General features: G+C 39.9%; 1 protein-coding gene across 2 annotated transcripts in view; it reads right to left on the bottom strand.

Annotated features, from left to right (window-relative positions):
* LOC149186940 (ABC transporter G family member 28-like) overlaps positions 1-16,983 on the bottom strand; it is a 581,368-nt gene that overhangs the window by 199,420 nt on the left and 364,965 nt on the right. For both annotated transcript variants that reach the window (XM_089412709.1, XM_089412708.1), the window contains exons 7-11: positions 3,138-3,211; positions 1,997-2,928; positions 1,117-1,413; positions 358-858; positions 86-234 (exon numbers count right to left, since the gene is read on the bottom strand). In XM_089412709.1, coding sequence (XP_089268835.1) covers positions 86-234; positions 358-858; positions 1,117-1,413; positions 1,997-2,928; positions 3,138-3,211 — 1,953 coding nt within the window. The remainder of the gene's footprint in view (positions 1-85; positions 235-357; positions 859-1,116; positions 1,414-1,996; positions 2,929-3,137; positions 3,212-16,983) is intronic.

Genomic DNA, 16,983 nt, shown 5'->3' on the forward strand with positions numbered 1-16,983 from the left:
TAATAATGACTCTTTGAAAAATGCATAAGATAAAAAATATCCTTTACCTTGAATGTTAAGCATGTAAGAAAGATCTGATACTTACTCATTGCAATTATCGTATATGTGTACCCAACTAATCCAAAGTTCTTATCTGTTACTTTAGCCAGGAGACCCATACATGCTCCAGCAAGCAATAAAATAAGATAATCTTGTGACTGTATCCTGGTGTCTCGGAAACGCTGTTTAGCAACCCTGGTAACAGTAAACAATACCCATGAATTAAGAGAGGACAGTTTTAGCAAGAAGATAAGATATTAATTAAAGAACCATTGGTCCTGAGATTTGTCATATACATATTATAAATAGATTCATTACCTTCTCAAGTAGAGTCTAAATTGTTTGAAGAAGTTAGGAGTCTGACGATTGGAAAGATCTTCAAACTTTAAGAAGTTATGGCTAATATTATCCCACGTCAATTGAGTATTACACCAGACCTCTTCCCATAAATCTTTTCCAAAAGTTTGGTTTTTCTTTTCTATGTACAAATATTCTTTCTTTATTCCCTCATTGGTTGTTTCATTGGTTGTTGAGATACCATATTTTGCAAAAGATTCCTGTAAATCTCTTGGGATCTCATACCCCTTATGTTGCATCCAGTTAACAGGAAGAATATTGCAATCAAAATTTGGACTTCCTTCTGGCTTTACGATCCCCTCTAAGATGTCCATAAAGTACTCTGGGGGATTAACATGGTCAGGAAATATAATGCCAAGGTCAGAAAAGTATTCTTCAAGTTCATCCATAGGCCCATGATACACAGTGTGTCCACCCTTAGCCAGCAGCATTAAATCATCAAACATCTTGAATAATTCATAGCTGAAGAAGGAAAACCAAGCATATCTGTTACATAAGCTGTAAATAAAGAGGTACCATAAAATGGTCTGAAAAGTCAAAAAGTATAAACATGCAAGTAAAACCCAAACTGCAATGGCACATCTATTAAGTTAATATGCTTCTGTGCATGAGTGAAATTAATAGACTGTTCAATTCTTTTACATTTTTCCTTTTTGCTCATCTGCAGTTATGCCACACTTAAGCAACAGCACATGTCAATCATGACAATACAAAAGTTACCTTGGTTGATGAAGTACCATACATATGTTTACTCCTGTTAAAGCTTCTCGACGAAGAGATTTTAATAGCAACAGCGAAGATGTGCTGTCTAAACCAGACGTTGGTTCATCTAAGAACAAAAGAGATGGTTCCATAACCAGCTCAAGCCCAACATTCACACGTTTTCTCTGTCCTCCAGAGATCCCTCGCATTTCCACTGTACCAACTAAGGAATCTCGTACAGATTGCAACCCCAATGCTTCAATCACACGTTCAACTACTAAAACTTCATCTTTTTTTTGCATATTAACCGGAAGCCTTCATGCATCCCAAAGAGTATTGTGTCAGCCATAGAAAGTTATCGACTATCAGAAAGATAGGATTTTATTTCATGAAAATGAAGTCAAAGCATCCACAAAAATTAAGCAATTGCATTAAACCAAACTCTTTGGTGCTCCCATCTATTTCCCCATTCAACATTACTAAAAGGCTTAGAAAAGAGTCAGTTAAGCCATGCTGCACATTTCATTTTCTTTCCATGCTATTTAAGTTAACAATTGCAATGGAAAAAAGCAGTTATAAGGCATGCTCAAGACTCACATCAATCCCTTAGATTTATCAGAATTTCTGATTAAACATAATGGTGGTCAAAAGTGTATATAAGACTGACCCATAGTTTGTTTGTAATAAAAATTCAAATGTTCAAGGGAAAACATTTTTCAGTGAAACAGGTAGGTCAGAAAAAGAGCTGAAAATAGACAAAGCTAGGGAAAGAGGCGATGGACAAAACAACAGTAACGAATTTTTCCACAAAAGCATGAGCAGTCTAAGGATCAATCTAATGCCTAACTGCAAGAAAAACATATAATTGTGAAAAAAGAAAGTGCAAGGGAAACAGAACCTGCATTTTGCGCTAAACAAAAGATTCTCTTCTACAGTCAAGTTTCCATGTATGATATCGTCTTGGGGCACAAAGCCGACAATTTTTTTGTATGAATGTATTGATTCTGGTTTTCCATTAATAAACACAGAACCAGTCACAACACAGCCAGTTGTCTTGCCAGCCAGAGCATTCAGAAAGGTACTTTTTCCAGCTCCAGATGGACCCATGACAGCAGCAATACGTCCTGGCAATAGTTTCCCAGTAACATTTGCTAATATTTTCTTCCCATTTCCTTTAAGAGTGAGGATAAGATCCTTGAAAGAAACTTCAATTTTAGGTCGGGTTTGAACCCCATATAAACCAGCCTTTTCAATTATTTCTGTCAATGGAAGGTGAGTTTTCTCTCTCATCTTTTCCTTTTCTATTTCACCATAAGCATACTCAAGAATATGAGAACGTCTCTGGCCAGTACGAGGTGTCTGACCTTTGTGTTTCTTAACATTGTAAGCAGTAGAAGCTGATGTGGGAGCCCCCTGAAGATCATCTAGTTCATCAATAGAAGCGTGGTGGATATCATACAGGTCACTTGTTTCTTTAGAAACAGATTCTGTCTCTATGGATGATCCTTGGAGCATATCCCCTTCAGTAACAGATGCTTGCACAAATCTTGACACATCATCAGAGAGGAATGTACAAGGAACCAAAATCTCTTGTTCTTCTACAGGCTTACGAGATTGGTTGCATGAAAATGTATGACTGAAGTGTATTTGGACATTCTTTTCCCCTAACTTTGCGGCTTCTCTCACTAATCTCCATCGTTCATATGCTTGTGTCCTTTCTTTTGCAGACAAAGCTGCTGCTTCTCTGGAATTCATTTTTCTTCTTTCACGAATGATAAGAATGTGATCAGAGCAGTTATAGATGAGCAGAAATAGAGTTATGATCACAACCTGAAAGTTTATTCAGGAAAGGAATTCTCCCATTAGTGACTTCAACAGTAAGGGGCAATTAATAATCATTGATAACAGCTAAATAGTACAAAAATCTGCATAAGATGTAAGACGCTGAATTTTGCCGTTTTCTATTTCTCTCATAACTATATCAAAAACCTGAAAGAAAAGGACTTTGAAATAATTTATGATGAATAATAGTAACTTACAATAAGCATGATTCCATAGGCTTGAACGTCTTGATTAACCGTATTTGAATGACATGATGTTAGTGCATAGCATCCTGCAAAATATGATTCAGGGTATAATATTCATTTACTCAATATCCTAAGCAGAGGAGTTATGCTTCAAACATCTTGATTTTTTCTCATTCTCATTTTGTATCATACAAATTACGAAATGTGTCATATGCAGAGATTTTCATGACAGTTACTAAGTCTTGCATGGGAGGCATCATAGTTCCTGCTGCACTGTTGTAAGCCTTGTTGGATGCTTGTAGAAATGTTGTTGATCACTTTTTTCCTCTAGGAGGAAAAGATCAATGACGAGGGGAATCCTTGCGTGAATCTGTTGATTTTTGGTAGCATCGGATGTGCTCTAGCCTTGAAATTTGGAGGAAAGGTTAAGGCACATGAGATCTCCAAGTCCCAGAAATCGTTTTGAGAAATTCCATCCAGAGAGGAGTTATTAAAATAATTAATATTTTTAATGAGTTCCTAAGTCGAAACTTATGAAAATAAAAATATTAATGGGTATTAATAAAGATAAGGATGAGAAGCTTCTAAGAGATAAGGATCAAGTCTGTTTTAATCTTAGCTGTTTATTAGGGACTTAATCTCGGCCGTTGATTGATCAACAGGAAAAGTATAAGAGAAGACTTGAGGGTCATTTGGAGACACACTGGAAGATACTCAGTATCGCAAGGAAATTCGATTCTCAAGGAAGAGGAGATCAATTTCAAGGAGAGTGGCAGGGTGGAGGAAGAGGAGGGCTTCAACAACAGGCAATGATCGAGGAGGAGTTGACGCAGGAGCAGTGGAAGACATCGCAGAAGGAGAGACGCAGTCCACTGGAGAGACATAGGGCCTAAGCAAGTTGACGGAGAGGGACGCAAAGCCACTCAGAGCCACGCTGGGTCAATCAGAGTGACACAAGGGTGACACTGAAGTGGGAGCAGGGTCTCCAAAGTGTTAGATGGTCTCAGAGGGAAATTCTAAGGTGTTTTCTTTCAGTTTCTCTATAAAATCATTCCTTGTAAAAGCAATTGTTGCTAAAGATTAATAAAGCTCCATCTGCTGCACCGGTTTTCCTGCATTGGGTTTTTCCGGGGACAATTGTCCAAAAATAACTGTGTCGATGTGATTGATTCTTGTGCATATATTTTTTCTCTAGGTAATTGTGTGATAATTGTAGTAGAATTTATTTTAATATTTGCTGAAGGAATTTCGTAAATAACTTATTGAGAATAATAAGTAGGTGAAATAAATCAGTTGGTGCAGTGATAGAATTTTAGTTTAGAAATTTTCACATGGTATCGGAGTAAAGATCCGACAACATAAAAGGAAAATTGATTATGGGTCAAGAGCATGATGTAGAGGCATCCCCTCAAGGGGACTCACGCAGATTTTCAAAAGAATGCACAAGGGACGAATATTCAATGTTAGCCACCAGATTGGAAGAAGAAGCCGCTTGACTTACAAGCTCTGCCTCCTCAGAGGTTTGGTATATAGACACTGGAGATCCTGGCATATGACGAAGAATTCGAGAATGTTTTTCAGATTATCAAGAAGAAAGAATGAATTTTCAGATCACCATGGGGAATAAGGCAAAGTGTACTCCAGTAGGAAGAGGTACCATAGTTTTTCAAACTGAAGCAGGAAAGCAACTTCAGGCAACCAATGTGGTGCATGTGCCGGGATTGGGGATGAACTTACTTTCCGTATCTCAACTTCAAAACAAGGGCTATGACATTTTCTTCATTAAGGAGAAGGTATATGTGAAACATCCAAGTTGGAAAAAGAAGGCTCAGGTTGGAATCATAAGTAAGAGGTTGTACAAGTTACAATTAGAATCACCAATGGCACTGATAGGCAGTGATGGAGACAAAGACTTGAATGAGCTATGGCATAGGAGGATGGGACACTTACACCATGGGGCTCTGAGAATTCTCAGGAAAACAGTATCAGGAGTTCCAGAATTAAGTAATGAACGGGATGATGTATGTAGAGGGTGTGCTCTAGGCAAGTATGCCAAAGCTGTGTTTTCCAAAAGTAACAATAGGGCGAAGAGTGTGCTAGGATTGATACACTCAGACATCTGCAGACCGATGTCTACAAAAGCTCTTAGTAGTGTCGAGCTCTTTGTCACCTTCATCGATGACCATTCCAGGAAGACTTGGATCTATTTTTTGAAAACCAAGGATGAGGTTTCTGGTCGATTCAAAGAGTTCAAGGCTCTAGTGGAGAATATGACAGGAAAGAAGATAAAAGTTTTGTGCTCGGACAATGGTGGAGAGTACGTTGACAAGGAATTCACTGATTTTTGCACTAAGGAAGGCATTAGAAGAGAGTGGAAAGCTCCCTATAATCTGAAGCAGAATGAAGTAGTAGAAAGGAAAAACAGGACTATTGTGGAAGCAGCTAGGGCAATGTTGTATGATCAGGATATGCCTAAATTCTTGTGGGCAAAAGCATGCAGCATGATAGTTTATGTCCAGAATAGGACTCCTCACAGGGCATTGGGCACAATCACTCCGGAGAAGGCCTTCACTAGGAAGACACTTGAAGTCTGTCATTTTAGGATATTTGGGAGTTTAGTATATTGTCGTATACCTGAAGAGAAAAGAAGTAAATTACATCAAACTGCTGAGAAAGGATATCTTGTGGGATATAGCAAGAATGAAAAGGCATATAGAGTCTATCTTCTAGGAAGTAGGAAGGTAGTAGTTCGACAGGATGTAAAGTTCATGGAGGATAAAGCTTTCAGAAAATCCCGAGAAATGCCTTTCGAGGAGCAGTCGAAAGACGAGCTGTTGGTCAAACCACTTCAACCAGCAAAAACTGGTACCAAAAATCCTCTTGAAGACAAGGCTTCAGAACATGAGGAATCTCAAGAAAAAGAGGAGTTGATAGATGTACCTACTACGAGTGGAAGAACGATCCGAGAACTTCAACAGATTCTACAGGATGCAGATGACTTCATTGGTGCATGCAGGAATAGTAAGAGGGAGCGAAGACAGCCAGACAGATACTAGGCCTTAGTAGCTCAGGTTGGGGAACCTTCTAGTTTTCAGGAGTTCGTTCAGCATAAAGTATCGGTAGATGTTATGGTGGAGGAATACAGCTCTATAATGGTCAATGGTGTCTGGGAAGTGGTACCTAGGCCTCAGGACAGAACAATGGTAGGTTCAAGATGGATCTACAAGGTCATATATGCTGCAGACGACAATGTGGAGAAATACAAAGCCAGGTTCATGGCTAAGGGGTATGCTCAGAAGGAAGGGATAAACTACGAAGAAACCTTCAGCCCAGTATCCAGGTATACTTCTATTAGGACCATGATATCTCTCGCAGCGTAGATGGGGTGGGAGATTCATAAGATGGATGTCAAGATAACATTCTTGAATAGGGTGATAGAAGAGGAAGTATACATCGAACAACCAGAAGGTTTTGAGACACATGAGAAGAAATATCATGTATGCAGATTAAAGAAAGCTTTGTATGGGCTGAAACAGGCACCTAGGGCATGTTACGATCGAATTGATGGCTACTTGCAAAAGATGGGGTTCGTCAAGAGTGATGCAGACCCTAATCTCTACTATCTGGTTGTAGAGAATGAGCCTCTAATCCTAGTGTTATACGTGGATGATCTCTTCCTGACAAGGATCATCTAGGCTCATCAAAGATTGCAAGAAGAACCTAGCCACAAAATTCGACATGAAGGATTTGGGACAGATGCATTATTTTCTGGGATTGGAAGTTTGGTAGTAAAAGGGTGAGATCTTCCTGGGACAAGGGAGATATGCTACAGAAATATTGAAGAGATTCGGGATGCAGGATGTATACCTATGGCTACTCCAATGATCACCAACTGGAAGAAGATTGATGCATCAGAAGACAAAGATGTTGATCCCACCTTATACAGGCAACTCATAGGGTCCCTGATGTATCTGGTCAATACCAGGCCAGACATTTGCTACGTTGTCAACACCCTCAGTCAGTTCATGGTAGAACCTAAGAGGGTGCACTGGGTAGCAGCAAAACATGTTCTTAGGTACATACAAGGAACAGTCAAGCATGGACTATTGTACACCAGAGGCAATGACATCACGCTGAGTGGGTTCACTGGCGCAGATTGGGTTGGAAGTTCAGTAGATCGAAAAAGTACAACTGGGTACTGTTTCAACATTGGACTAGGAATGAACTCCTGGTGCAGTAGGAAACGGAAATCTGTGGCTCTGAGCTCAGCTGAAGCAGAATATATGGCAGCTAGCACAACTTCGTGCGAAGCCATATGGCTTAGGAAATTGCTTGTGAATCTATTCAGGAGAAGGATGGAAGCGACTAGGATCATGTGTGATAATCAGAGTTGCATCAAGCTCTCTGAGAATCCAGTGTTTCATGATCGGTCGAAGAACATTGATATCAAGTGTCACTTTGTCAGAGACTGCGTTCAACGAGGGGCAATACAATTGAGGTACAATCCTATAGGAGAACAGGTGGTAGACATCCTCACCAAGGCTCTAGGAAGAACAAAGTTTGTTCATTTCAGGGAGAATATGGGGATGGTAAAGAATCCATTTCAATAATAGATAAGTATCAGAAGTTGCAATGCAACAGTTAGCAGTGGCAGTGTTATGGGCAGCAAGATGCAGCAAGTTGAGAGGGAGCTGCAGTACAGGAGCAACAGTGATAGTGGCAGTGTCATGGGCAACAATACAGGAAGCAGCAGTGCAAGGGATGTGAGGCAGCAAGCCAAGCATCAGCACAAGTACCGATGCAGAAGATCAGTGTGATGTTTCTATAGTGAAACATTGCTAGAGCACATTCCTCGCTAAGAGGGAGTCCTGACTTTTGGTAGCATCGGATGTGCTCTAGCCATGAAATTTGGAGGAGAGGCTAAGGTACTTGAGATCTCCAAGACCTAGAAATAGTTTTCAGAAATTCCATCCGGATGAGGAGTTACGAAAATAATTAATATTTTTAATGGGTTCTTAAGTCTAAACTTAGGAAAATAAAAATATTAATAGGTATTAATAAAGATATGGATGAGAAGCTTCTAAGAGACGAGGATCAATTCTGTTTTAATCTTAGCCGTTGATTAGGGACTTAATCTCGGTCGTTGATTCATCAACAAGAAAAGTATATGAGAAAACTTGAGGGTCATTTGGAGACACACTGGCAGATACCCAGTATTTCAAGGAAATTCGATTCTCAAGCTAGAGGAGATCGATTTCGGAGGGAGTTGCAGGGTGGAGGAAGAGGAGGGCTTCAGCAACAGGCAGTGATCAAGGAGGAGGTGACGCTGGGTCAGTGGAAGACAACGCTAACAAAGAGACGCAGTCCATAGGAGAGACACAGGGCCTACGCAGGCTGATGCAGAGGGACGCAGAGCCACTCAGAGCCACGCTGGGTCAATCAGAGTGACGCAGGGGTGATGCAGAAGTGGGAGCAGGGTCTCCAAAGTGTCAGATGGTCTCAGAGGGAAAGTCTCAGGTGTTTTCTTTCAGTTTCTCTATAAAATCATTCCTTGTAAAAGCAATTGTTGCTGAAGATTAATAAAGCCCTCATCTGTTGCACCGGTTTTCCCACATTGGGTTTGTTTGAGGACAATTGTCCAAAAATAACTATGTCGATGTGATTGATTCTTGTGCATATATTTTTTCTTTGGGTAATTGTGTGAGAACTGCACTAAAATTTATTTTAATATTTGTTGAAGGAATTTCGTAAATAACTTATTGAGAATAATAAGTAGGTGAAACAAATCATTTGCTGCAGTGATAGAATTTCAGTTTAGAAATTTTCACAGAATCAAGGAGTGCCATCCTTCATTTTTATTGAGGTGGTACTTCTCTTTATCAAATAATGTCTTTTAAACGAAATGGGGAATATTACACAACAAAATATTTAATCCCCAAGAAATTAATGCTAAGTTCTTGAGCTATACAAAATATTCTTTAGGCACAGTTCTGCCTAAATAATGGACCATGCAGTTTCAACCATTTGCAGAAATGGAAAGAAATAAGGAATTTTTTTAATATAAACAGATTACTCAGAATACAACTACTTTTCCTCCTTTCGTCTAATGCAAAGCAACCAAAATTAACTATGATTTGCATCAGGAAGATAAAAGTAAAATGTGATAGAGGTCTCTCGGAGTGAAGAACTATTGCATTTAACATTGAAATGGATTTGAAAAGCAACATCTAAACGAGACTTTTTATGTTTAAAGCCAGGATAGAGTTATAAAAACATGTAACTTGAATGGTTCTCCAGGCTGCTTAATCAAATAAATCAATCCTTGGGATCAAACATTCAGAATCTTCAGGAACAATAAGGTGCATACACCTCATCAAAGTTCCGATGACTAATACTAAAACAGAAATTGACAAGCATTCACTCTCAACAACAAGAATGTGCCTCTCGTGGACCTGGAATATCAGGGAAATCCTGAAAGAAGAAGAAAGGAGGAGATGCTCAGTGCCTAGCTTTCATAGTGTAAACACATATGCAGACCTAATCGCAAAAAACACAAGCAGAAGAGAATGAGGGGAGGGGATTAGAGAAAAAAAGAAAATTCTTACTCGCAAAATTGGCCAAAAATACTATGTTTTTGAACCATTTCATGTGTTATCCTCTTTTTATAAAGTTCCCCTTGATAATCAGAGTGACCATAACCTAACCAGCTCAACTGCTTCTTCCTTCACAAGGTTTTGGTGGCAGCAAAGATGAGTTGGTTTACCCAAGACTTGACATGATATCAAAGTTGGGCAACAATTCTTTCGCTCTTTTACTCTCAAGGTGAGCACTTTGTCATTGATAACTTGGAGGAGGCTAACTTGATCTTTGCACAGTGAGCTACCTTCCACATTGTCCACAACAAAATCAGTTAACCATTTTTTGACCTCCACGTCATAAAATATAATAATATTGTCAACTTTACCCCCAAAATAATTTTCTCTCAGTTAACATGGTTTTTTGAATAAGGATTGGGCCTATCGACCATGTACAGGTCAGCAATTCCAAGAAGTAGAGTACAGAGCAGTGAACAAATTTTTTTGAGTCATTATCATCATTTTAATCCCAAATTCTGCAAAATTATTGTAAAATGATTCTAGTGTGACTATTAAGCCATGTAACAACACCTAGGTAAGCCTATGATTCTTATCAAAGGGTTTCACTCTAGGGAGTTTTTTAACCTCCCTAATTATTTTTGTTTCTAGACACGAATAATTAGCAGAGTTTTTCTCCCAAACATACTCCAAAGCTAGGGTGAAACTCATTGATAAGTCTTAGGTGAGTCCTAGTGTTATCGAGTCGATGTATTTTATCATACTAGAGCATGTGTATTGTGTGGGAGAATTTGCTTGTGTCTAAAGAGGTTGCGTCTATTGTAAATTTCCCCTTTTATGGGTGATTATTGTAATATCTTGATGTAAAAGCGTTGTGTAGGAATATTTTTGGTGAATGGTTCCTCATAATTAGAATACCATTACCAAAACATTTTTAGACCCACTTAGAGGGTGGAAATATTTGTAATCCTCTCTTGAGTCTTTTAAATAATTTTCTGGCAAAAATAAAAATAAATAAGCTAGAAACTATCAAAAAATAAAATGAGAGAAAAATTAATCTCTCCAAGTGGAAAAATTATCAAAAAATTATTGAGGTTATTTTTCAAAGGGAAAAATTCAATTCAAAAACCAAGAGCCTCATTTCCAAGGTAGACTGTCCCATTCAAGAAATTTGTTGGACCTAGAAAATTATATTTCCAGCAAATCGAATTTTTTGGACCAAATGATCAATTATTTTGCACAAGTTACGATAATTCTATTTTTTAAGATTCTTCGAAGGACCAAATGCACCTAGAAGCTTGATTTTCTCAACGTGTCAATTTTTTTTGGAGACTTGTGCAACAATGATCAACAAATCGAATTATTTTGACAAGGATCAACCCATGGATCAAACAACTAGCTATTATTTTCCACTTGGAGGGGTTTAATCCTCTCATTATCTATATAAGGAAGCTATTTGCTCCTCATTGTAATGAGGATCTGATGTACTGAGCTAAGCTCTGTTGGATATTTTTTTCTAGAATAAAAGCAAAACTCTTTGGGGTTTCAATTCAAGGTGTCTATCTCTTAATGATTTATGGTATGTGCTAAATGATTTTAATGCTCTAATTGTGGTTGGATTATCTATTTGCACAGGTATCTTGCATTGGGTATTGGGCTAGAGTAAACACTCTAAATCTAGTAGATCTAGCAGGTATCTCTAGATCTTTGGGTTTCTTGTGTGAATCGAACCCCTATGATCTAACAATCTATCTTTTGAGTGTGTAGAGATCTTCAGGTGATTCAGCCCTTGGGCAACCCCCAAGTACATAGACTTTGAGGAGACTACGTCTTGTTTGGCTTCTCGACTTATCTAACGATTTATGATGCAGGGTTTTGGCTAGTCTGTTAATTAGAAATTATTTATTTCACTTATTTTCTAAATCTACTTGTGCTATCAAGGTTTATCTGCTTAATAGAGCTAATATTTTTTTGTAAATATTGTGAATAATTTGTGAATAAATCTACTGACCCTTATATTTTAATTGTTCACTTTGTAAAATTTGGGATTGGCTCTATTTATCTAACTTGCAGGTACCATAGCTTAAGGATTCAAGGATAAATTCGAAACTTGAGGGCTTAAGCCCTCACCTAGCCTAGATGACTAGGGTGTGGGCACTTAGCCACTTGAGGAGGAGTCATCCATATATTTGAAGGAGAGCGTTCAACTTGTGAGGCTGGATCTGCGGTTTAGAGATGTTGATCTACCATACCCAAGTCCTAGAATTTCGACGCTCAAGCTTTTGGAGAGAGCCGCTAGCCCTAGACGACATAATTAATTGCATAATACATGTTTTTCATAACATTTGACATATGGAGTTTTGTGCAAGTAAATTTTGTTATCATAGTGGAAAAAACATGATCAATGATTGAAAGAATAAATAAATTTATTAATAATTGAATGCATGAATGAATGTTTACAATTGTAGGAGGCCCTGGATTAAATATAGCTAGGGTGCCTCTTGGTGAATGGACATGATCTTTGATCATGCCCTTTGCCTAATTACTTGCTAACTACACACTTGTTTAATTTTATATAACATTGCCTTCCTCTCAAAAAGATGCTTTGTCCTCAAAGCATACATAATGACGGATGTTTTTGACGAAACGCTTCTGTATCCCAAAAGGCTTCTTCTTCTAATAGATTCTTCCACTTGATAAGGTATTCTTTAATTACTCGAGATCGCAACTTCCTTTCCCGGGTGGTAACAATTCCTTTTGGTTCTAATATGAACTTGCCTTCATCATCTAATATCGAAAGCATTGTCTATGCTGATTAGTATCTACCCAATGTTTTTTAAGACAAGATACATGGAAAATGTTGTGAACTCGACTATTGTCTGGAAGACTTAAGTTGTATGTTACTTGGCTGATCTTTTTGTTAATTTGATATTGTCCATAAAACTTTGGCGCCAATTTGTTTTTCCCTTTTTGTTTTAGGGATAATTGCTTATAAGGTTGAAGTTTAACAAATACCCTTCTCCAACTTCAAACTCTCTCTTTGTTATGTATCGGTCGGCTTGTTGCTTCATGCGATTTCTTGCAATACTTAGATTTTCTTTTAATGTTTGAAAAACTTGTTGGGTTTCTTCTAATTTCTCCTTTACTGCTAGAACATTTGTTTCGGACATGGCCAAATCCTTCCATTTGGGAGGTTCATATCCGTACAGAGCTTGAAATGGGGTCATCTTTGCGGAAGTGTGATAAGTTGAATTGTACCACCATTCAGCGAGATGTAACCACAGAGCCCACTTATTTTGTTTGTCTACTGCATAACAACAAACGTGAGCTTCTAAGCACATATTGACAGTTTCTGTGTGACCGTCTGTTTGAGGATGATATGCAGAACTCATGTTGAGGTATGTGAAAATTCTGATGTCTAGAATCCTATTGCAGTAATTGATATTATCTCTTCTATTTGTTAGATAAATAAAACAAATTATTTGCAGTTTCTTACGGCAAATATCGAAATAAATACAGCGCAACCTTCACAAATTAAATACTGTGGAAAAATAAATGCAAGGAAAATTAGAGAAATGCTAGCACACATACAAGCGCATCAGCACATTTATTTTTGGACAATCGTCCTCGAAAAAACCCAACTTGGAAAAACAAGTGTAGCAGACGAGGGTTTCTTTATTATTCTTCAACAGTAATTCATGTACAAGATATCAGACAACAAAAATAGTGTTGATTTGGGGTAGCATCGGATGTGCTCTAGCCACGAAATTTGGTGGAGAGGTTGGGGCACATGAGATCTCCAATACCCAGAAAGGATTTGGACAAATTCTAAACAGTTCAGAGGATATTAAAATAATTAATATTTTTAATGGAGTCCCTAAGTCTAAACTTAGGGAAATTAAAATATTAATGTGGATTTATATAAAACTGTGTTAGAATGGTCCAAAAGACATGGATCAAGTCAGATCTAACCTTAGCCATTGATTAGGGACTTAATCTCAGCCGCTGATATGCCAACGAGAAAAGTATAAGAGGGGGCTTGAGGGTCACTAGGAGAGGACACTAGAGTGATCAGTCATTCTATTCTCTAGAGTGAGGTTTGCTACGAGAGATAGAATCAGTGATTAGAGTTGCAGTTGAGGGGCATTGAGTACAGAGAGACAAAGAGGAAGAGATAGTGTCGGGAGAGCAGTGCAGTAGCCGGGGAGAGTGACACAGTAGCAGCCAAAGCTCACGCAGGGCCACGCAGAGGTAGCCGGGAGCTGCGCAGAGCCTGAGAGAGGCTAGTGTTGCTGATGCAGAGGGCCAAAAGGTTGACGCAGGGACAACACTGGGAAGAGAGAGGTTGACGCAGTCCAGAAAGGCAGACACTGGGGTTTCTGGGGCAGATTGGAGCTGAGGAGCTACCACAGGTGTTTCTGGCGTTTCAGCCAGGATATTTATCTCAAACTGAGAGGTATTACTGCCAAGGAAATTCTCTATTCGGTAGGTCGGATTTGGCGCATAAATTGTACTATGATATTGCTTAATAAGAAAACCCTTAGATAGTTGCACCTGTTTTCTCACATTGGGTTTTTCCGGGGACATTGGTCCAAAAATAATGGTGTCATTTGGTGTGATTGTTTTTGTTTCCTTCAGTTGTTGATCTATAATATGTTGAGCATGCACTAGGGTTTATTTTCAGTATTTACATTGTAAATAACTTGTTAAGTAACTGAACAAGTAGGTAGGAATAAATCAGATAAAGTGCCTGGAGGGTTTCTAACTAAGTAGACTTAGAAACTTCAACATGGTATCAAAGCGTGATTGCAGATCACAGGAGGACTGAGGACATCAGCCGAGCGGAGCAATAGCAGCAGAAAACAGCTGTCCCGAGGTGACAGAAGTTGTTTCTAGCAGAGCAGCAACAAGGGAAGGGTGACACAGTGCCTGCATCATCACGATTGAGCCAGGAAGAGGCAGCGCAGAGGCCAAGGAAGTCAAAGGGAGCCTCACGCAGAGCCACGCAAAAGCTAGGAGGGCTGACGCAGTTGGCTGAGGAGGTCGGGTTACTGGTGCTAGGATTGCGCAGAGCCTAGGAGCTCTCACCTTCAGGTCGCTGGGGTTTAGAAGGCTGTGGGAATATTGCAGAGTGGAGTTGGTGAGGTATTGTAGTCAAAACAGTACCTACCAGGGCAAGGCCAAGAGGAGGGAGTTGCTACCAAGGGTTTCTAGCCGAGAAACCTGAATCAGTGGTGCAGTTGAACAGATGATCAAAGTAGGGGGCATATCGACATCAGCAGGAGAATTTCCAGGAGGGAAATCAAGACTCAGAGGGAGTCATATCGAGAACTTCCAGGAGGGAAGTAGAAGAGCATCATGGCACTACACAGAGTAAGAGACTAGGATAGACTGAACAGGGTGTTGAACTTCGTAGTCTAGAAGGCCAGAATCTTATCCATACTTGACAAAAATCGTGTCAAGAACTTCGCCTTGATGGTTATAGCTATCCTAGTCAACCCAAATTATAACAACAAGTACGAGGAGGCAAGGGCGAGGGCCAAGAGCATCATCCTTAACGGGGTCAAGGACCATGTAGTACCACACATTGTCGAGAAGTAAACGGCATATGAGAAGTGGGAGGCCCTCAAGAAATTGTACCAGCATACTTCCGTGCAGAGAAGAATGTTACTAGAGAATCAGTCGAGGTCATATCAGATGAAGAAGGGAGAACCAGTTGACACCTTCCTCAGAGGACTGAACGAGATCCGAGATCAGTTGACTACTATAGAAGCCATGTCGAATTAGGAATTGATGGTGAGGACGGCCCTGAATGCAGTCTCAGAAGACTGGGAGGTATTTGTCCAAAGTATACTGGGCAGAGGGATACTTCCACCTTGGGATGAGATGTGGGTTGCTCTTCGTGAAGAAGAGATTAGACGGCAGTCGAAGATGGGTAGCAGTAGCAAGGGGATCAAAGTGAAGTAGGAGGAGGAAGATGTTGCCCTAGCATCTGAGGGAAAGCAGGAAAAGTGGAAGAAGAAGGATCTCTCCAAGATCAAGTGCTTCAACTGTGGGGAGCTGGGTCATTATGCGACCCAATTTCCAAGGAAGAAGAATAAGGGAGAGTCTTTTGAGACAAAGGTAGCGCCAACAAGGGCAGAGAAGGAAGTGTTGACAGACGATGACTGTGCCATGAGTGCACACACACCACTTGAGTAGAAGTGGGGAGACATTGAGTTGTAGTCAAGCGAACTATAGGCGATGAGGGGTGAGATCCTCGAGGTACCCAGCCTCTTGGATTAGACCTTGCTACGAGAGCCTCGAAGAGGAGTAGCAGGACTGGCTGAGTCGGGTAGAGATGGATGCGGATGGAGCGGTAGAGAGAGCTACAGTGCAGGAGTCCCGAGACAACACGAGGCTAGCAGGTTGCAGCAGTGCGAGAGGCACGGGAGTGTTGCACTAGTGCAGGATGGCACAGAGAGGTGTGCAACGGTGCGAGACGCAAGGAGTTGATGCAGTAGCGCAAAGGTCAGAGAAGGAGCACTTGTCAGCAGCAGAGGGAGCTTCAACATCAAGAGTGTCTCTAGCCCAATAGAAAGGTCAGAGTTGGGAGATCAGTTACTTACTTCTCAGTAACTAAGTTGCAGTGCAGTAGTGGGCAACACAATGCAACATGATGAGAGGAGGTGCAGTGCTGGGAGAAAGGACCAGCAGCAACACGAATGCAAAGGGAGTTGTTTTACAGATGCAGCAGTGGCAGTGGCAAAACCATGGGCAGTAGTACAGGACACAACAGTGCAGAGGATGGTGGCCAGTAGGCCTAGCATCAACACAAGGACCAATGCTGGATGATCAGAGTAATACTCAGTGAGGAGTATTGCTAGAGTACAATCCTCACTAAGAGGGAGTATTGATTTGGGGTAGCATCGAATGTGCTCTAGCCACGAAATTTTGTGGAGAGGTTGGGGCACATGAGATCTCCATTACCCAGAAAGGGTTTGGGTGGATTCTAAACAGTTCATGAGATATTAAAATAATTAATATTTTTAATGGAGTCCCTAAGTCTAAATTTAGGGGAATTAAAATATTAATGTGGATTAATATAAAACTGTGTTAGAATGGTCCAAAAGACATGGATCAAGCCAGATCTAATCTTAGTCATTGATTAGGAACTTAATCTCGGCCATTGATATGTCAACAAGAAAAGTATAAGAGGGGACTTGAGGGGCACTTGGAGAGGACACCGAAGTGATCAATCATTCTATTCTCTAAAGCGGGGTTTG

The sequence above is a fragment of the Pinus tabuliformis genome, chromosome 3_1, assembly GCF_031772625.1.
Source record: "Pinus tabuliformis cultivar Carrire ecotype Pingquan chromosome 3_1, CPIR1, whole genome shotgun sequence".
Classification (NCBI taxonomy): Eukaryota; Viridiplantae; Streptophyta; class Pinopsida; order Pinales; family Pinaceae; genus Pinus; species Pinus tabuliformis.